This window comes from Panicum virgatum, chromosome 2N (genome assembly GCF_016808335.1).
Source record: "Panicum virgatum strain AP13 chromosome 2N, P.virgatum_v5, whole genome shotgun sequence".
NCBI classification, from domain to species: Eukaryota; Viridiplantae; Streptophyta; class Magnoliopsida; order Poales; family Poaceae; genus Panicum; species Panicum virgatum.
Window position 1 is genome coordinate 14506691 of NC_053146.1, and position 21752 is coordinate 14528442.

Consider the following 21752-nt stretch of genomic DNA (forward strand, 5'->3'; position numbering starts at 1 on the left):
AGCTAGATGGCACGCTCACAACAAAAGAAAATTTATAGACTCTCAAACAAGTATAGGAATACGACCAGATAGACATGGAGGGTAGGAAATAAGCATGTGAGGCATCTGGAATTCAACTGTTAATTCTTTCTTATCTTTGTCTAGTAGTACTGTTTCAAGCTCTTGTTATATATTGTCTTCTGCATGGCACCATACATCATCTGTATCCCCAAAAATGTACAACAGCGGGGGCTCCAGGGTCGAGTACGACTGCTCCAGCCTGGAAGTCAGGATGACAGGGAGACGCCACCTAAGGGCTACGGCAGGCTGGTGATCTCGGTCTCGGTGGAGCAGTTCTTCAGTGTGCGCAGGGCGGTGCCCCATCACTTCAGGGCTTGGTTGGACATGATTGCCAAGGACAACGAGGAGAGTTCATGCATGCTGGTGATCCCAGAACACGAGACTTCCCAGGCTTAGGCTATCCGCACTCATCGTACTCTAAATTTGTCCTCTAAATGAAATATTCCATTATTGAGATTCTCTCCTCTATACCAATTTCTCCCGCACTCGTCATACTCTATATCTCATCCTCTATATCCCAGTCATATATATTTTCTACCCAAATCTAATCAACCCACCCCTTCTGCAGTCGCTAGCGAGTGGGACCCACCCAACCCATCCACTCCCTCTCCCCCCTTCTCTCTCCTCCCCTGCTTCTCCTACCTTCTCCTCCACGCGGCGGAGGCAGTGCTTCGGCAGCGCGCAACGGCGGCGCGCCAACACGGGGCCCAAGCAGCGCGGCAACCCCGAGCGGCGCAGCTAGCCAGCTCAGGCGCGTGGCCAGCCGGAGCTCCAAGCGGCGGTGGTACGCGGCTCAACGAATCTCCAAGTGGTGGCGGCGTGCAGTAGCAGTGCCGTTGGTGGGCTTGGCTCGCCGGATCTGCCGCGTCTCTCGCGTCTCGACTGCGGCGGCCATGGTGGGCTTGGACTCGACGGAGGTGAGGCGGGTCCCTACGCCACCGCCCCCGCACACCGGCACGCAGGTCGGCGGAGCGCGCGGCGGGTATGCAGTGGAGCGCTTGTGGTCGGCGGTGCAGGGCCTCGGGGCGGCGGCGCGGTTGGGCGGAGCTCGCCAGGCAGACGCAGGACAGGCGGCGGCGGTCGGCGGCATCGGTGTGCAGGAGTGGCGGAGCGCGTAGCGGTGCTCTCGGCGGGCGGCAGGCGGTGGCGGAGCGCACAGCGGGGATGCGGTGGAGGCACGGCAGAGGTCCGACAGGCAGCGAGCGGCGAGCACCGAGCGGCGAGGCTTCTCCCCGGCTCCCTCTCGCCGATGCTGTGGTGGACCCCGCGCCACGTGGTTCTGTAGAGGAGGAACGCCAAGTCCGCTGGATTTGGAGGGAGGGCTCCCTTCCGCTGCAGTAGCGGACCTTTTACAGTGCGCCGCTGCAGCAAACTTTCTAGTAAAGTTGTACTGCAGGGTCCTTTAGAGGATCCCAGTGCAGACAGCCTTAGTCGTGGCCAAATTTCTCCTAGCTGACTGTGCTTCGGGTTTGCTCCTCCATTTCCTCCACCTAGAAGCCACCATGGGCTTCACCCTCCACTGGCCCACTCTTGTAGTTAGTATCGTAATTAAGCCTGTGTAACTTAGATTTATTTATATTCCTAGAAAACAAATAACATGTCATATGTGGCCCTAGTGGAACATAATGGATGGATGGGCCCCGCAGCACAATACTCGCAACAAAAATATATTCATAAAGACAACATGCTTTAGTTCATGCAGATTTCAGTCCTCCCGTGCTACACTAGTAGAAAACAACCCATGAGAACCAGTCGAAAACGCCCATAGGTACCGGTTTTGCAACCGGTACCCGCCAACCGAAACCATTGGCCTCGGTCTAAGACACCGGATTTTTCACCCGGTGCCTTAAGCATCCATTGGTACCGGTTGGAAAGACCAACCGGTACCACCAACAGCTACCTCTCCCGTTGAATCTCTCCCGTTCCTGTATCCTCTCTGGTTCTAATCTCTCTGATCTTCTTCCGTTCTAGCTAGTGCCAACAATCATTCGAAGAATCAACCACAAAACATTAAATCAATTGATACAAATTCTATAAATCTCACAAATCATTCAAAGAATCAATTACAAAATTAATACACTCAATACAATCCCACATAGTACCAAATCAGCATACTAGTAGTAGAGAAATGATACAAATTGTCGCCGATTACGGGGGCAAGGCACATATACATCTCAATCCAAGCTCTGAAGAATTTCAATTTTCAAGTCATGCATACCAGTCGTAGCATGCATGCAGTTCATAGCAGTACTGAAAATCCAAATGATCCATATGCATGTACCGAGGATGATGGGCATCTCCTTGTGCGGCTTGGTGTAAGAGTAGGCGGAGCCGCGCTTGGGGTGGACGACGATGGCGCCGTGCACGGTGGCGCGGTCGAAGTCGCTGTGCGCGTGCCACCAGACCGTGCCCTCCTCCTCGAAGAACCCGGGTGGTGACTCAGGTAGCTCATACATGATGGGGAGGACCACTCCAGGAACAACAAAAAGACAACCATCACAAGAAATGATATCAAGCAATGACTCAGGATTTTTTTTTGAAAGGCATGGAATGAGGATTTCCTTCTCTACTTGTTGGATCGCAAACATAAGATCCAGTACCCCCCACGAATCAAGAGACGCTCAACAACACCACCGAAGGGGAGGGCGGCGGAGAGGGAAGGGGAAACTTACCCCGACGTTGTTCATCTCCCAGAGCTTGTGGACTCCGTAATCCACCGCCTGCAACCAAACCAGACAAGTCAAATCAATCGTCTACAGACGGCGAGAGAGAACCGAAGAGGAAGCACGAGGTTGAGGGGAGGGGGGCCGATCTAGGAGATGTGGATCGGGGAGGGCATCAGGGTGGCTCGGCGCTGGAGCTGGCCGGGTCAGCACGGGACAAAAAATCGACGCGTCGTCAGCAATGTGGAGGGCGGCGCAGGCACTAGCCGGAGTAGCAGGCGGGGGTACCACTCAAATCGGCAGCCGGCACAGGAGGCGGAGGCGCAGGGACTCACCGGGGCGGGCGCGGGGGCGGGAGGTCGTCACACTCGCAGGCGCAGAACACGGCGGGCAGGGAACCGCGGGGGCCGGAGCTGCAGCTCGCCGGCGCGGCACGGACGACGGCAGCGCGCGGGCGGGGGGCGCTGCGGGGGCCGGGGCTCGCCGAGCGACGCGGACGCCGGCGGCGTGCGGGAGCAGGATAAGGTAGCGAGAGAGATGAGAGGTAGAGGATATGGGGAGTCGGCAGCAGCGACTTAAAAATATCTGGAGCAGAGATCGGCCATCGGTACCGGTTGATAGTTTTCACCGGTGCCAAAAATCAATATCCCCAGCGAGAGATCGGCCATTGGTACCGGTTGATAGTTTTCACCGGTGCCAAAAATCAGCATGCAGATTGGTCCCGGCTATGAAACGACCCGGTGCCAATTCTTGATCATTGGTACCGGACTGTGCCATCACCCGGTACCAAAGGTTCTCGCTAGCCACCTTGATCCATTGGTCCGAGCTAAAAGTACTAGTGGCCGTTGCAACCGGTATTGATGCATGTATTAGTACCGGGTGATATGGCAACTGGTACTTTTGTGCTGGACCGAAGACCCGTTTTCTAGTAGTGCTAGGACGGTAACTGAACAAGGGAGGCTAATTTATTTCCCTCCCTCGAGTCCTACAAACATAATGTTACTGCAACCAACTTTCGTACGATATATTAGGGTGTCTCAAGAAGTCAGGGGTAGCAATCAAGAAGACAACACTACTAAAAAAGGTTTGTATGGTGAGCGGGGGTAAAATCATGTCGGGCAGTTTTAGAGCTGTGCCCTGCAAATGTATTTTTAGGGTTGGGCGATGCCATAGACTGTTCATAGAAAATTTTCTCCCGCTAGCTTTTAGTTATCTTCGTGCCAAATTTTTTAAATTTGGTTCTAGCCAATTTCAACATATGTGTTACGCTATATTTGATACTTATGCTTTTGAACCATGTTTACAATAGTGTTAAAATTTCTGAACCAAATTAAACACCATCTTAGTGGTTCATATTTGTTTCAGTACGCCCTGATGTAGCTTGTATATATTGAAAAGGATTATGGAGTGGAGTGTATGATGCTAGATTTACTTATTTGTTTGCTACAAGTGAATAGCATTAACGGTGGACTCATTTACAGCCTACTTATGGATAGGGTTGATGAAAAGCTTGAAGCTCTCCCTCCCAAGGTTGTGCTCCATGCACCGGGCTCATCGGTGAACTGCGACAAGTTGAGACAAACGTGCTCTCTAGCTCAGATGACCAAAACCCTAGCTAGTAAGCAGCAAGCTCTCATGCCACTGCAGCTGCTCACGACTCACAAGCCAACTCTGTAACCTCCCGTCTAGCTAGCTCAGTTATTCCACGCCTTCCAGTTAAGAGCATGTATAATAAGGGTTTATTAGCCCATCCTACGTGGATGAGAGAGAAATGAGTTGAGAGTGTCATGGCTCTCCGGCAAGAGACGCCTCCAGCACAAGAAACAAAGCACAAGAAACAAAGCACAAGAGTCGATTTTGGAGCCGAACCTGTCTCTTGCGCACGCATCTCATGCGCTTTCATTTATTTTTGCATATAGAATTTAAAGTTCCTATACCCCACAAAAGACAGTCTAAATAGACAGATTATTGTAGTATATATATGTCTCCAAGTAATGTCTCTAGATGACATGGAAGGGACTTAAAGCCACCCTTATTGGCCTTGCTCTAATAGTATAGCTGCGCTTCTTCAATGGCTAGTTAATGGTACATTCCTCATAGCTCCCAAGCCTAATTAGGTGCTACTAGTATATTGATCATCATGTAAAACTGAAGAGCAATAATCCGAGGTATAAGTTTGAGATGCATAGGAAATGAACTTGAGCATGCATGTCTAAAGGAAATGTGTGAATTGAACAAGGAAACAAGTGGCTTGCCTATCTTATATAGGGCAAAAAGAATGGGCAGTTCATTGAAATGGGGACCAAGTAGCATTCAGCATTCAGCCATGCTTTATGATGCGCAACTCTTTTAAACTATACCTGCCTCAATAGCTTTCTCCATTTGTTGAGAAAATAAATTATCTATCTTAACTCCTTTATTGATCTACTAGTAACATCGTTTAATCCATCATTTCGTTATCACCCTTCCATCTTGGTCTGGCCAGCCTGCCGCCGATTTTGGAGGGCTCGACGAGCGGCCGCGCGGGGGAGCAGGCAGCTGCGTGTTTTGGCTAAGTTGGAGGGAGGGGCGGTGGAAATTGGATAAGCAGGAGTGGCTAGGATTACGTTGTTACTGGCTGACATGGTGGGCCATGTGCTCCGTGTTTGAGCGCGAGATTGAGCTGGCTGAGCGCGGGAGGGCCGCTCCACATGTACTGACGAACAGTCGGACCGAACTATTAGGAAGTCCCGACCCGTACGTGGTGGGATGGAACAAGTAAATTTCTATACGACGGACATGTAGACGCTACAACGAGCAGTACCGACCGATGGTTCGACGTAGAGTTATACCGACTAATAGTTCAATGGCGTCCTCATACTTGTAGCGACCCACAACTGATGGTAATATGGGGTTGTGGTATAGTGCGTTGCAGTTGGAACACATGAAAACATCCTTCCTAAATTCAATTTACAGTGCTCCTGCATTCTATAAAAAAACACAAGGAGGCACACGCTGATCTTCCTATTTAAGAGTACGAGAGATGGAAAAGGTTTTTCAAAGAACCCAACCTAATAACTGACGAAAGCAAGGAGCTGTAGGTGGAAAGGGCCAAATATCAATATGCTTCCATGCTGTGTATGCTAGTTTCACAATAAGATTGTTCTTTTGTATGTTTCCACTCGGATTGGCATGGCAGGAATGGGAAGCCCTAGGAAATGTGGTGCTGTGAGAATTGAGATCATTGGCCTCTGGTGGGGTAGCATCAGATGAATGTACTCATTAGGAATACTAGCTAGTGTGGCAATCAAGCACATGCACGGGTTGGTTTGGCTTAGGTCCCCTATTGGCTAACCGGTTCAACAAGCTTGATCCAATCAAACAACAATGAAGAAGTTGCGTTGGCGGTGGCATCCTACGCATGGCAAGCAAGTTAGCACCTAGACGCCCCGGCCCTATGTGCTGCTTCCTCATCAGCCCATCATCTGATTCTAGCCTCGGCGAGCATGATGTGCCCCACGTTGATCCCTTGTCGTGAGTAGACAGGCAAAGAAGGGAACACGCGCCTCGGCAGCAATCCTTATCTCAGCGTACGGCTCTGTTAGTGAATTGTTCACCCATGAAAACCGTGGAACCCACTGGTTTCTAAACCGCCCAACTGACTACCGCATGAGTTGGGTTGGGTTGTAACCAAAAACCTGTGAAACCGGACCATGAACAGGGCGAGCAGACCTTAAACATGCATGTCTAGTTGGTTGTGCTCTGTTCTTGCTGACTTCTGTTGAAAGTTCGCAGATAGGAAACTAAGGTGTCCGCAATTCTATGAGAACCTATTTGTCGAAGGGCAAATGGAGGTGTTAACTGTGGAGAACTGATAGCTCTGCAGTTGTGAGGCAAATCATCTGCCTAGACAGATTAGTCTAAATTCTCAAGAGCAATTTCTAGCAGTATTGCGCAGTTCAAGCTTAGGACCGGGAGGTATTGAGAAATGTTGCACTTGTCACGCAAGGATTAGCAGTAAGAGAGGCTGTAACATCCCGTATTTTTACGGAATGTTATATAGTGAAAAAATGTGAATTTCAAAAACTTTTTGTGTGCATGTGTAATTAGGTAAAAATGATGTAAGGTTGATCTCTCCTTCCATCTCGAATTCCTAGTAAATTAAAAGCAAAACAAATTTAAGGATATAATTGCTAGTGTGAATCTTTTGGAGTTGGAGTTTTTTCGATCTACCATGTTTAATTTTGGTTTGATTTATTTTTGTTTGAATTGTGTGGAACTTAATTTGATTTGAACCAATCAAATTAAGTTCAAATGCTAACCAGCCATCTAACTAGTCTTGGGCCTAAACCTTCTAACCAACCCAGCCCAGCACCACCTCTCCCTCACCAGCCGGCCCGCTAAGAACGCCCCAGCCCAGCACGCCGGCCCGTTCGCCCGCGCCTCCAGCCCAGTCCGGCGTAGCACACGCCGCACGCCGCCTTCCCTCCGCCTTGAGCCGCTGCCAGTCTGGGCCCGCGCGTCAGCCGCGCACTGTGCGCCTTTCTCCTCCCTGTCTCCTCGCCCTCTCTCTACTTTTTCACTGCCGCCGCGCCAAAGCTGCCACGCCCGCGCCTCCACCTGCCCTCGCGCGCGCGCCGTCCCGCTCCGCGACAAGTTAGCGAAACTGCCCCCGCGCGCGCCCTAGGAACCCTAGACCCCATGCGGTAGACCGTCGGATGCGCGCCACGTAGCCCCGTGCGCGTCCCCATGCCGGACCGGCAATCTCCGGCGTCTGTGCCGAGGGGAGCCCTAGCCGGCCGCCTATAAAGCCACCTAGCCCCGCTGCGAAACCCTAGAACCACCCCTGGGGTTTTCCCCCAACCCAATCGAGCGCCGCCGCCACCACGATCAGAAACAGAGGAGGCGCTCCGAGCCAAGGAAGAAGAGGAAGAAGGAAGGGAGGAGAGGAGAAGAAGGAGGAGTCGACACCGCGCCGCCCGAGCCAGGAGCATCGCCGCCGCGCCAAGAGAAGCCAAGGAGGAGGACAACCGCCGGTGCCATGACGCCACGCCGCCGCCGGACTTCCTCACGCCTGCGCCGAACGACGACAACAGCGTACCTGCACGACACGGCACCGCGTCGACCTCGCCTGCGTCGCCTCACCACAGCACCAAGCCCCGCGTCCTCGAGCCAACCTGCTTCCCTTTTGCTGTCGTGCGCCGCTGACGAGCCAACCTGTAGCAAGCCCCTAGGCCGCCCTCCTTTGAGTTCTTGCAGGAGCCCAATGCGCCGAGCCTCGCTCGTGCCATCCTAGCCCAGCCTCGCCGGCCCTGGGTGTGCTTTTGCCACGCCACGCCGTGGCCATGCTCGCTGCCTTGCACAGCCGCGCGTCTGGCCTCTCCACTGTAGCCTAACCGCCTTCGCTTGTCCACGCCGCCGAGCCGTCGCCGCGGCCCGGAATGCCGGTGTCTACACGCGGCGCGGCCACGTTGCAACCCTGGATGCCAGGAGGACGCGCGTGTGCACGTTGCCAACCACGCCGGCCTCGAACACTCACACGGCCACACAGCCCTGCAGCCGCACCGGATCCGGTCCTGCCACACTGGATCCGCCGCCTCACTGACGGGCGGGCCCCGCCTGTCAGTGGAAGGTACTGAACCGCCCCGCGGGCCCAGCCTATAAGGAGAGTGGAGAGGGAGCCCGACGAGCCGTGGACCAAGCTGGTCCGAGAAGCCAAGCTGAGCTTCTTGGGCCAACCCGAGCCGGCCTTTTCCTCTTTCAGCCCAGTAAACCAAGCCACCACTCCCTTTTTCCTTTTTACCTAGCTGACATGCGGGTCCCATGCGTCAGCCTCAGTGTGAGGATGACAGGTGGGGCCACTGACACGTGGACTCCGCTGACCTGGACGTTGACCAGTCAACGCTGACGTCAGCTTTGACCCCCGCTGACGTCAGCAGGAACCGACCCTGTGCTGACGTCATGGTGACATCAGCAGGACATGTGGCATTCTCCCATCCTGCCACGTGTCGGCCCTGTGTGTTTTCTTTTTCCAAAAATCATTTGTTAATTTCAGAAATAGATTTAGGCTTCAAAAATTGATAATAAATTAACCGGAGCTCCAAAAATTATGAAACTAGTTTCATAATTCTTCTAAAATCATGATCTACCTGTTAGAGTAGGTTTTGGTGTGATTTGGATTTTATTTGGATACTTTTGTGCACTTTTGCACTTTGGCCCCTTTAGTAATTTGTAATTGCGAATAGGCCCTTAGCGAGGAGGAGCTGATTGACGCCCCAGACGACCAGAGGACCCAGGAGGATGTCCCGGACAACGAGAAGACTCTGAAGGCCTAGGACGACTACGAGAAGTCTCAGGTTCATGCCCATCTATGATTTGATTACCTATTAGGCATTGCTTGCTAGAACTGCTATCGCTTTATTACTGTTATGAGATGAACCTGCATAGCCTATTGTGTGCCCTTATTCCTTGAACTCCTAATATAAACCATGTTTGGATGGTTGATATGCTTGCATGTGTACGTGTGGGATTTCCTCATGATATGTTAGTCTTGGCGTGAGTGGAGATCCACCATATCAGGAGTTGGTGACTAGGGCTTTTAGCAGGGGGCAAGCAAGTTGACTTTGCTGGGGGTGTGTGTTGGGCACACCCTGCGAGCACCTATTGCGGGTGCATATTTGTGTCGTTGGACACGATTAGACTCTGGAGGTGTTTTGTGGGCCTTACCTGTAATGGGTGCCAATCGCGGACCGCTGTGGCGGATACGCATGAGGACAGAGATGCTCGCCCCGGCATATAAGGAACTGGTTGGTGTAACTATGATTAGTGGGACTTTGTGAGCGTGCACACCACTTATCCACTATGCGGGTGGATCCAGTCCGAGGCTAGTAAGCGTGGTGCCAAGCCTGTAGGCGGATGTAGTATCGGTGCAGGGGAAGCAGGTGTGGACCTGACGTTCCCGATTCGCGGGATTCATGGGAATCCTATTCTAGATGGCTTCACAGTCCCGGGGCGACCTCTTGCGAGAGAACGCGCCCAAACCCGGGAAAGCAGGATGGTGCCATGGCTGCTAGTTCTTGTTCTCAGTAGACCGGTGTCTCGATGTCAGTCGGTTGGCCTCCGGCTGGCAGCGATTCGAGTGAGTACAAGTGTACAATCCCTGCAGGGTGAAAACTATACGTATAGCCGCGTACTCGGTCATGTACATTCCTACTCTTCTGTTACTTCCATTAGTTAGAGTGACTTGATACTTTTCTACCTCCCTCTAGTCTACTTTCCTGCTTAGATAGCAGCTGAGGTGCGAGGAGAGGGAGTTCTCGCACCGACTTGGTTATCAGGGACTTGGGTGAGTCTCGGAGGTGTGAGTTGACCGGGAGTCCAGGATGCCGGAATGGAGTCTGGGATGCCGGAATGGCCCGCGTCAGGTGACTTGGCAGATGCTATACTTTGTTGATGCTACGCATAGGAAACCCTAGCCTTATCCGTTGACTATTTCTTATACCATAATGCATCCACTTAAAGCTTACATATGGATGGTGACGTGAACCTATCCCGTCCTTGGGGATAGTTTGGTAGATGCAGGATCCGACTCGAAGATCGACGATGACTTTGAAGGAAGGACTAAGGACGACTCATGCTTCACTCAAGTTTGCCTGTGGATGAAAGAAGACGTCAAGATGAAGGATGCCCCAGAAGTCTAACTACCGCTTCCGTTTTCTGGTTGTTCCCTTTTAGCCCAATGGGCTTGTACCAGATGTTTTCGTACCACAATCCGCTAGATTATGTAATAATTAAACCTTTGCTATGTTTTATTGCGAAGTATGACTGTGATATGTAATTGAAATGAGTATGTAATTGAAATGAGTTCTATATGTGATAGCTACTGATCCAGGGACTATCACGATGATACAGGGAGTCGGGTTGTCCGTTCGACAACCCGGTTCGTTTCAGAGGCAATCATGCTAAAATAATCAGCTGCCAAATTTGACACAATCAGTTTATGATGATATAAATTCAGCCCCACATGCAGTGAGACTGACACAGAATATAGAGCAGCCACTTGTCATTTGGTAAATGTTAAAATTTTGAACCAAACGCCACCTTAGTTGTATTTGTTTCAGTACGCCCTGCTGCAGCTTGTATTGCAAAGGATTGTGGAGTGGATTGGATGATACTAGATTTTATTTATTTCTTTGCTATCCGCGTGATAGCATTAACGGTGGACTCATTTACAGCTTTACACTTATGGATAGGGTAGATGAAAAGCTTGAAGCTCTCCCTCCCAAACTGGTTCTCCGTGCTCATCGGTGAACAGCTGCAAGCTGAGACAAACCTGCTCTCTAGCTCAGTTGGCTGATGACCTATAGTAAGCAAGTTCTCGTTTCACTGCAGTCGTTCGTCTTCAATTGCAGTTGTTCGCGACTCACGAGCCAACTCTGATAACCACCTGTCTAGCTAGCTCAATTATGCCATGCTTTCCAGCTAAATAGTAATTGCGCTTCTTCAATTGCTAGTTAAATGGTACATTCCTCATAGCTCCCAAGCCTAATTAAGTGCTACTAGTATATTGATCATCAGGTATATCTGAGGATGAATATTCCAGTGTATACGTTTGAGATGTAGAGGAAATGAACTTGAGCAGGTCTAAGGAAATGTGTGAATTGAACAAGGAGAGAAGTGGCATGCCTGTCTTATTATAAAGGGCAGAAAGAGTGAGCAGTTCAATGAAATGTAGATAGCCAATTCATTATCCAGTCGTGCTTTATGATGCGCAGCTCTTTTAAAACTACACCTGCCGCAGTAACGTTCTCCATTTGTTGAGAAAATAAATTATCTGTCTTAACTCCTTTATTGATCTGGTGATGCCAATGCCCCTGAACCCAAGCTAACGCTAAGTTTAATGAGGAAAAGGAGGGGTAAAATGGTCGTTGGAGCAGTGTTTTTTATGGCAACTATAACGAAAACATTGAGAAAAGCTAACAGAAGGTGATAGAATGGCACATGAGGGATTAGAAATTTTAATTAGTGACCTATAAGGGAAGAAAACTTTTTGAATGGCACACAAGGGATCAGCAAATTTAACAATAGCATATAGGGAATTGACTCAACAAGCCCTTTTCCCAAATAGAAGTGAAACCACTAACTTCAGTAGATGAATAACTTTAGAAGTTGTTGATGACTAATGGTGGTCAACCCTGGATGATGCGTGATTGACAACGTTGCGTGAATTTGATGTCTGTTGGATCGTGATGTGCAGGCGCAGGATGCGACATGTGGTCGACGGATGCAGTGAAGATCAAACGAAAGGTTCATGCCGATGGAACAAGGGCGGTGAAGGACGAACGAGTAGGCTTGGACTGAGGGATCCGAGAGTCCGGGGTGGAGTCATGGGCGATCCACGTGGTGCACTAAAGAGCAAGAGTACATAGACGGATGTAGACGACGTCGATCGAGTCATACGAGACAAAGGTATCAGAGGCTTGGCGGAGACTGGACACGCGTCGACATCAAGAAGGTTGCATGGCGGCCAAACGGAGATGGACGAATTGGGTGTTTTGAGCCTCAAAACCAATAGGCAGGCAGATTTTCCGGTTTGGGCCTCAAAATCGGGGGTGCATCCAGTGCCGCCAGATGGCGAAGTGGAGGGCACTTGGCGCCATCGCGAAGCTTGCGTTGAGGTGAAGTAAAGTCGTGAAGGCGGCATGCCCGTCCGATGCTTCTATAAAAAGTTAGACCTTTTTGCCCTTACGTGGGCGGGTAGCGTATTTATTAGCATAGGGTATTTTTTTCCTTTTGCCAGAGATCTTATATAGATAGGCATAGCTAGTTGGAGGGGTATCCCTCTAACCCTAGTTCATTTTTCTCTCACCCTAGATTCGTTCTCTTTTTAATTTTGCTAATTTTTTTATTAGAGTTTATGGAGATTTTCTTGGGAATGAAGGCCCTAACCTGCTCGTGTCCTCCGGACCTCAAGATTTGTGTTCTTGCTATGTGATTTCCCTTTCCGGAGTAGTTTTATTTTTCTCCATTCTTGGGTGAATTTTGGATGAGTTTTCGTTCTTCACATTTACCTCTAAATATCGTGAAATTTGTTCGGAGCTTTTGTTGTTAGGATCCTTGTGAGCAATTTTGGTGCGTTCACCCCTCAAATCCCTCACGGATTTGCCCTGAATTCGTGTTTTCCCTTGAGTTGTTCTTCATGGTAGGTTTCGGTTCTCTCCGAAATTCGAGCGATTTACTTGAAAATTTTCAAATACTTTTTATAAATCTATTAGGCCTCGTGAGTGCGCATCTATGACTAAAGTTTCGCTTTGATTCATCGAGTTTTGATAGAGGAATTTTGATCCAAAGTCTCATTATTCTCCACTTGTTCTTTCTGTTCTTCCTGTGTGTTCTCAGTTTTCCTTCGATCAGCACAGGAGCTCGAGCAAGCGCGACTCGCGCACACCAGGGCACTCAGCCCACACAGCAGGCCCACGCTGGGTGCCTGGCGCTCGACCCAGGTGGCAGATCAGCATTCACAAGGAGGGGCGCCACGGCACTGCCCATGCAGCCAGCCCCAGGTGGGGGCGAACCTTGGTGTGAGGTGGCCCAAGCGCCCAGCCGGCCTAGCAAGGAGGCACACAGAAGGTGGGAGGCCAGCGAGCGTTGTTGTGCGGCCCGAAGCCACAGGATGCAGGCTGCCCGCGAGGTGACGCTCAGGGGCAGTTCGCACTCGCTCTGTTCATGGTCCGGTTTCACAAGTTTTTAAGTTAAAACCCAAACCAAACTGCGAGAGAGGATGGTGTGCGGGCCAGTGTGCTTAATAATGGAATCGGATCGGATACGCATGGAATCGGATCTGGATATCATTTTTTAACATATTTTAACTCGGATACAAATACAGATTCGGATGTTGTCGGATACGATACAAAACGGATGTCTCGAATTCGGATACGGATTCAGATATTTACTTGATTTGGAACATAGTTATACTCGTAGCGCTATTTAGCACGCTGGGTGCTGGATAGTAATTCAGGGCGCCAGCCCCCCACCACCCCCCATGCTAGAGCAAGGAACCAAACCGAAACCGGAAAAAGTAATCCCGAAACCGGAAAATTCTTCGTTCAACCGGAAAAAAACCATGAACAGGGAACCGAAACAGGAAAAAGGTAATCTTGAAACCGAAAATTTCTTCTTTTAACCGGAAAAAACATGAACAGGGAATCGAAACTGGAAAAAGTAATCCCGAAACCGGAAAATTCTTTGTTCAACTAGAAAAACCCATGAACAGGGAACCGAAATCAGAAAAAAGTAATCTCGAAACCGGAAAATTCTTCATTCAACCAGAAAAACCCATGAATAGGGAACCAAAACCGGAAAAAAGTAATCCACAAACCGGAAAATTGTGCTTTAACCGGAAAATAACCTTTTTCGATTGCCTAAATTTTCTTGTCGCATAGCCTGATTGCCGGTTTGAATCGTAATTTTCCGATTAGCATTTTTTAATTTTCCGGTTGCAGGATGGATGGCCATGACTCAGCTAAATTTTCCGGTCACGTGGACCAATTTCCGGTTTGAACCTCCTAATTTTCCGCTTGCAGTATGGATTTGGATCTTTTTCCGGTTTCGTGATTACATTTTTCGGTTTCGGGTTGGGGGTGGGGGCTGTTTTGTTGGCACAGGGGATGGTCAGTGTTTTAAATATCTTATTCAGCACTCTGGGTGCTAAATAGAGAATGTATGTTTTATTCATTATAAATATATTTCGAAGGTATCGCTAAGTTATTATACAATAAGAATTAAAGTATGTAACCATTGTAGTTAAAAAAAAAGACATCTCATTAAAACATATTTATCCATAAATATTTAAATAGTTAATAATATAAAGATATAAAATGCAAATGAATAAATATTCTAATGGAAATATCAATAGTTATAAAGAACAAATGGAATAAAGTATATTTATAATTTTATCAATAAGTGGGTAAACCAAAGTAAACTTAAATCAATATGATTATCCATATCAAAATATAGTTAATTAAATTGAAATTAATTAAACTTAATCTTTATATGTCATTAATAATATTAAACCTAGTAGCACATGTCATTTATTCATGATCACTCTTAAATAGCTCCCATAAATACATTATTATTAATACTAAAACTAATATATCACTAATCATTAGTTTTATATATATAATATTTAATAGTTTCTTATGTGCTCTTTCTTATTCGAATACGGATGTTGCGGATATTGTCGAATACGGATGTGGAATCGGATAGAGAAAAATGAGAAAAAACGAATTCGGATATATCCACTTTAGTACCACATTACAATCAGATACGGATACGGATATCCATATTGGGTGCGGATACGGATAATGATGCAAAAAAATTGGATAACTATTTCCACATTCCCACCCTTAAGTGTGCTCATCGTGATTGGAGTCAGAGGAAGCAGCACAAACAGGGACGACGTCATGGGGCCAGCAGGCTTGCTTGCCTGAGCAAGGTGACACCGCCGTTTTTAATTGGATTGACTATTAGACTGGATATTTATCAACTTGTTGAATAGGTTAGCCCGTAGGGACCGGAGCCAAACCAACACATGCATGCATTGTTATAACGGTTTTATCTAGGCTGGTTACACTGGTTAGCCGGGTTATAAGGGGGCTCCTATGTATCTTCTGGAAGATAGATAAGACATTCATCTTTAAAGCCCATTTAGGACAAATTATCTACTATAAATATGTTCAATATTTTGATAGAATTAATTCAACATGTTATTAAACTAGTTCAACATTTTACCATCAAAATGTTGAAATTGTACAGATAAAATGTTGAAGCTAGAAGCACAAAATGTTGAAATGTTGAATTTGGAATGTTGAACGGCGAACATCATGGAGCTTCTTCATCGTCGTCGGCGGCGAGGCGGCGGTGGCGCGAACGGCGGTGGCGCAGCACGCGGAGGCAAGCGGCGGCGGCGGTGGCGCAGCGCACGGGAGGCGGCTGCGGCGGCGCAGCGCGCGGGAGGCGGCGGCGGCGCAGGAAGCAGCGCGCGCGGAGCGGGCGCGGGCGGCGGCGCAGCGCACGGGAGGCGGCGGCGGCGGCGCTTTCTGCGCGTGGCGGCGTGGCGGGTGTGGGCGGCAGCGGAGCGGGGTGCGGGCGCGGGGCACCGCACGGGGCGGCGTCGATGTGGGCGATGGGGAGAGAAGGTTGGGAGAGAGAAGAGGTTAGGGTTTGAGGTAGATCCAAGGGCTGTTATTGTTTGTACGAATCTTAAACACTGGAAGGTAAGTTGGAAAAAATCTTGCGGAAGATGGATAGGTTTTCTGGGATTATAACTGGACCATGTACATGTCGAGGACTCGCGCGGCCCAGGTGGCCCAGGAGCGCGTCAGGCTGCGTAGAAGTGGCCTAGGTCAACCCAGGCAAGCCTTGTTTTATTTATTGTCTACTCACATCTTTGTATTGTATACCTTCTTAGATAATCCAGTTAAGTAGTGTTTAATCTTGTTAATTGTTTTTAATCCTTTGCCTACTTAGTTAGCTTGTTTTAACTAGTTTTTTCCTTACTAATTTTAGTCATTTCTCGCATGCTTAGTTAGACTGCTTTAAAAAGTAATTTTATCATTTCTTTCCATGCAATTTTTTCATTTTTCACATTGCTTCCGCTTTGCATTAAGGATTCCTAATCGTTTCTAGGATGAGCGTGTCACCAGTTGATTCGTTTCGTCTTGGCGATTAGAAGAGAGGTGTTTTGGGTAGTGAATTGGAGTCGGCTTATTCTTTGGTCTCTCGTTCCGGACCCACAATTGCTCTTCTAATTAATCAAGAAAATGCTCCCCAGGAGCTACTTGGTTTGGTGAGTGTCCTTGTAACACCCCAAAACCAAAAACGACCAAGATGCCACCCAAACCTTTCCCCAAGCCTTACAAATAAAAAAAATGGCAGCATCTCCACTAAAACAAGAGTAATGCAGAAGCAACAACAAATAGGGATAGATATAACCACACTAGCAAAAAAAAAGATCCCTAAGAACATATAAGCATCAGCATAAGTCTGACATGACCAACGCAACAAGGTTCACAATATTAAGTTATGATTATACAACAAGCAACTCTAAAAGATAGCACAAGTACGAAACTAGTTGATTGCATGAACATGTTGTGTATAATGCTATTTTCCCACCCTTCAAGCAAGCAACACAAGTACCTGAAAAGAGAAAGAAGGTGTGAGATAAGAAATCTCAGCAAGTAAACTGTTTTAACAAGCTATTTAAACTACAAATTTATTAAGCATCAACGTAAGCTTCAATTATAGCTACACCAATGATGACCAATAAGATATACCAAATCAAGGTAACAAAACTGCATATAGGCATACACTTCATGGAGGCACCACCAAACCTTGGAGAAATATCACTTCTCACAATTACTTCCCAAGCCATAATGGCATACACTTCATGTTCCAAATCATAATGCTAATGCAATTCCTGAATTAAAGGTAATCAATAATAAACCATGAGATATAATAAATCAAAGAATTACTTCATATGCAAGATAAATACCAATCACCACCAAGCCTTGAGGAACCATTACTTCTCAATATCATTCCCAAACAAATATGCCATAATCCAAAATCATAATGTATATGCAATGCAAATGCCATATCTCCTGCCTTCATACCCAACAAGGTATGAAGCCGCATCGTTATGCCCAATAAACGATGTTGTACCAGTACGGTCGGAACCATAGGTTCACGACATAACTCCATATGTCAATGCAATGAATTGGATGCAATGCATATGCCATAGAGAAAGATAAACCATATATATATATCTCCATAACCAACTCTCTTAGTAGAGAATAAGCATCATTCCATTCTAACACCAATAGCATCATCAGACCATAGATAGAGAAACATAGATTTTTGAATCCATAGAGAATATATTACAACTAACTAGAACATGGACAAATAGACAATATTGTATTAGTTGAAGTTCTGTAAATCTTGTAGCAAACCACTACTACATTTACTTGCCTCAAATGAAGGGATGACCGCTTTAGACGTGATCCGATGCACTACTACCTTGGTCTTCCCCAAACCCTAGGTCAACGGGAAAGCAAGGGAAAGGGCAAATCCACCATGAAGATGCACCTCTCCGCGCTCCTCTTATCCTCCTCGCTCCATTTTGCTAGTTCCCCCAAAGGATTAGGCACCGCAAGGAGAGGATTTGGGGCATGGCTGCCATGGGAGGAGAAGGGAGAGGAAGGGAACGAGAAAGGGAAGAAGTGGTCAGTGAGGGAAAAGGAGGAGGCGTGGGGAGGAAGGGAAGGGGTGGGCAGGATGGGCCTTGCCCCCCCCCCCCTCTCTAAAAGCCATTTTTCTTTCTTATTTTCTTTTCTTTGGTATTACAGTCCTCAACAGTACAATAAGGTCCATGTGCTACTGTAGACATTATATTGCACCAGATAACCTACCACACGCTACATCCTGCGTGGCTATCGTGGCAGTTGGAACACATGAAGACATCCTTCTTAAATGCAATTTGTAGTGTTCCTGCATTCTTTAAACACACACACACACACACATGGAGTCACATGCTGATCTTCGTATTTAAGAGTACAAGTGGAAAAGGTTTGCAAAGAACCCAATTAACCAGCTAGTAAGTAGTAACCGACGAAGGAGCAAGGAGGTGTAAGTGGAAAGGGCTATACATCAATGTGTTTCCATGCTGTGTATCCTAGTAGCTTCATACTAAGAATTGTTAATTTGTATAATAAGTATGTAAACGCTCAGATTGGCATGGCAGGAAGCCAGGAATAGGAAGCCTCAAGAAATGTGGCAATGTTGGGAGGTCGTCTCTAGCTGGGTAGCATGATAGTGCGGACTCAGGAATGGAAAATCTTACTTTACAATGTACTCCCTCCATACTTGAAATACATGTCGTCCTGGGCTCTAGGCCTGTTTTCGCAAAAAACATCGTCGAGTTGTGTTTGGACATGATTGCCCCTAGCGTGCCCGTTCTGCAGCATGAATCACTATTAAATCATCCTCGGTTCATGCGCACCTCGCTCGCCGCCCACTACATGTTCGCCTCCTTCATCTCCCCAGCACGCTCCCAAAAAAATGCATCAGCAAAGGGATTCGAACCCTGCCCACAGGGCTCAAGACACGGCCGCCTAACAAGTCGAGCTACAAATGACTCTTGTCTAGACGAGTATCCGCAGCCCTATTTAATAAGAGCAAACATGAAAGAATACTCCCTAATTAATGAATCCTTGGTAAGCATAATCTTGTCCTAAACAACTTATTTTATGGGTATGGAGGGAGTATTTGCCAGCTTGTACTTGATCCATGTAGTGCGGACTCTAGCCAGCTACATTGTGTTTATATTTTATGGATCCCACATACTTAAATTTCTTGCTCTGAAAGATTGCTCGACGTGGGAGGATGACCCTATGCCGTGGACCTACAAGTGCTTATCTCTGTAATTCTGCCAGTCTTGCACATTAAATCGCTATTTACAAGGCTAGTTAGAGTGCCTAACCCACACGATGGGCGTAAACACTGGCGGACCCAGGGCCCGGCTAGCCTGGGCACTGGCCTGGGCTCCCGTGAGAAAGAGCCATTAGCAGTTGAGCAGTTGCAGACTTGCATGCACACATTTAAGCCAAAAGCAGGAGCCAATAACAATTGAGCAAGGCCCAATAAGAGCAGGCAAACAACACACGTTGCATATGAGTAACAAGAGATAGACCAATCGATTTGCTAGTTATAAAATCTGACGGGAGCCAAACAGCTTATTAAAGTTTGTTTTTACTCTTTTTTTGTCAATAGTTATACTTAACTGATGAGATCATCCAAAAATAACCAAATCAAGCTAATACAATCAACTTTGCTAATGTTAGTAGTCAATATGTTTGTGTAAACTTATTATCAACTATTATATGTGCCCAAACAAACAAGCATAACGGCACTTGCACTTTGATGCAATGGAGGCATGCTGAGCTCGGGCTTGTGTGGCTTGGAATATGCCAAGACCGAGTTCTCACTCGATGCACTCGGTGTCTACTCTGGAGCAGACCCATGGCCTCACTGCCTGGAGTGGCACCTTGGCCAACACCACTTCCCTCTCGTCCAAGCCGTGTCCAAGGACTGTTCACAGGCGATGCGCTATGGCTAGGTTCATGACACGTCGTACGAGCTCGAGGAGGTCGAGCTGGCTCTGTTCCTGTTGGATGAGAACATCGAGCTTCGCATGGTGGCGGCAAAAGGGGAAGAGAAAGGATCGGATTTCTCTCCTCCCATGACGACCTCGACAGCTTTCTTCCACTTCGACGACCAGATGCTTCGTCGTCAACCACATCCACCTTGAAGCATCCGGAGGAGTCGGCGGCGGCTCTTCTACACCGAGCATTTCAACTCTAGCATCCGAGTCGCTATCGACCCCGTCGAGTTCTTCACCAGCCCCGGCGGGTTCTCCACCAACTCCCATGATGACCTCGCATGACTCGGACCACTATGTGAGACTTAGGAGGAGAATGCTAGATAAGTCTCACATTTGTGCATCGATGTATCTATCTATATTACTAGATAGAGGTAGGTAGATCGTTGATAGGATCACACGATGGTTTTTCTGGCCTTCTGTGGCCGTTTAGGTAGAACCGAGGTTAAAACCCCTATATATGTAACCCAATGCCCCTTGGGCTAAATGATGGAGAGAAACAGATTGTCATTTGGGCCAACACGAAATACTAGTGTAGCAGTCACTAGAACAAAACATCCTGCGTGGCTGTCGACTGTCATTGCACTTGCGCACATGGAGATAGTATTGTAGGATCATGCAAATTCATTCCTAGCTATCAGTTGTGTGGATACCCATCTTCAGAATGTATTTGACAGCTTGTACTTGATCCATGCATGTAGTGCGGATTCTAGCCGGCTACAGTGTATTTATATTTTTATGGATCCATTACATAATTAAATTTGTGCGGCTTGTAATTATATTTTATGGAGACCTAAAACAAGTGCTTATCTTTGGCTGTGTTTAGATTCCAAATTTTTACACCAAATTACATCACATTAAATGTTTGGACACATGCATGAAGTATTAAATAAAATATATTTATAAATTTTTTTGCACGGATGGGTTGTAAATCGCGAGATGAATCTAATGAGCCTACTTAATTTATATTTTGAAACAGTGATGCTACAGTTACCATCCGCTAATTATGGATTAATTAGTCTCATTAGATTCGTCTCGCGATTTACAACCCATCCGTGCAAAATTTTTTGTAAATAAATTTTATTTAATACTCCAAATTACCAATTCTCTTTCCACAATTTTTGGCCAAATGATCTAAACACAGCTTTTGTAATTCTGTCAGTCTAGCCCATTAAATCGCTATTAATTGGGCCAGTTTGAGTGCCTAGGCCACACCATGGGCGTACATATATGTACCAGACAAACAAGCATAATGCACTTGCACTTTGATGCAAGCTTCAGGTTAGGGCCTATTTAATTGGGCTCATTTAAAAACAGTGCTGCAGCTAACTCACACATCAACAGCAGGCCTGAAACATGGCTAGTTGGTTGCGCTCTGTTCTTAAGGTGTCTGTAATTCTAGGAGAACCTATTTATCGAAGTAAGAAAGGGGAGGGTACCCAGACTTCATGCATCCACGTTGCAAAAACTATATATGGATGCTTGGAATAAAAGGTCTCAGGAAGACAGGAACTGTGGCATCAGAGGGGTATCTTCTTATGTTTTAATATATATACAATCCTGCATAGTTGGGCATTCCTGAAGAGGTATACATATGTATGGTGAAGATTAATTATCCCGAGGCAAACATTAAAGTTGTTAGGCCCGGGTAAGAGTTTTGTTTTGCACCAGCTGGTCCAGCAGCAAAATATTTATGTATTATTATACTATGCTCCTTAAAAGTTCTAGTCATACATGACTCCCACACTGTGTTTACAAAGCTGCAGTGACATAAAAAAATCAAGCAGCAAGAGATTGATTAAGCTTTTTAACAGAGGTTACAAGCAAAGCTATGCAGT

General features: G+C 47.2%; 1 protein-coding gene and 1 long non-coding RNA gene across 2 annotated transcripts in view; one reads left to right on the forward strand and one right to left on the reverse strand.

Moving 5' to 3' along the window:
- Positions 1-2070: 2070 nt before the first annotated feature.
- On the reverse strand, positions 2071-2913 carry LOC120658740. The gene is made up of 2 exons (XR_005668826.1): positions 2733-2913; positions 2071-2530 (listed from the first exon to the last, which is right to left on the reverse strand). It is a non-coding gene; the product is annotated as an uncharacterized LOC120658740 (long non-coding RNA).
- A 7179-nt stretch (positions 2914-10092) lies between these two features.
- The window catches only part of LOC120662428 (proline-rich receptor-like protein kinase PERK9), a 49437-nt gene continuing 37777 nt past the window's right edge, over positions 10093-21752 (forward strand). Inside the window, exon 1 of the mRNA XM_039941574.1 lies at positions 10093-10126. Within this exon, the coding sequence (XP_039797508.1) occupies positions 10093-10126 (34 nt within the window). The remainder of the gene's footprint in view (positions 10127-21752) is intronic.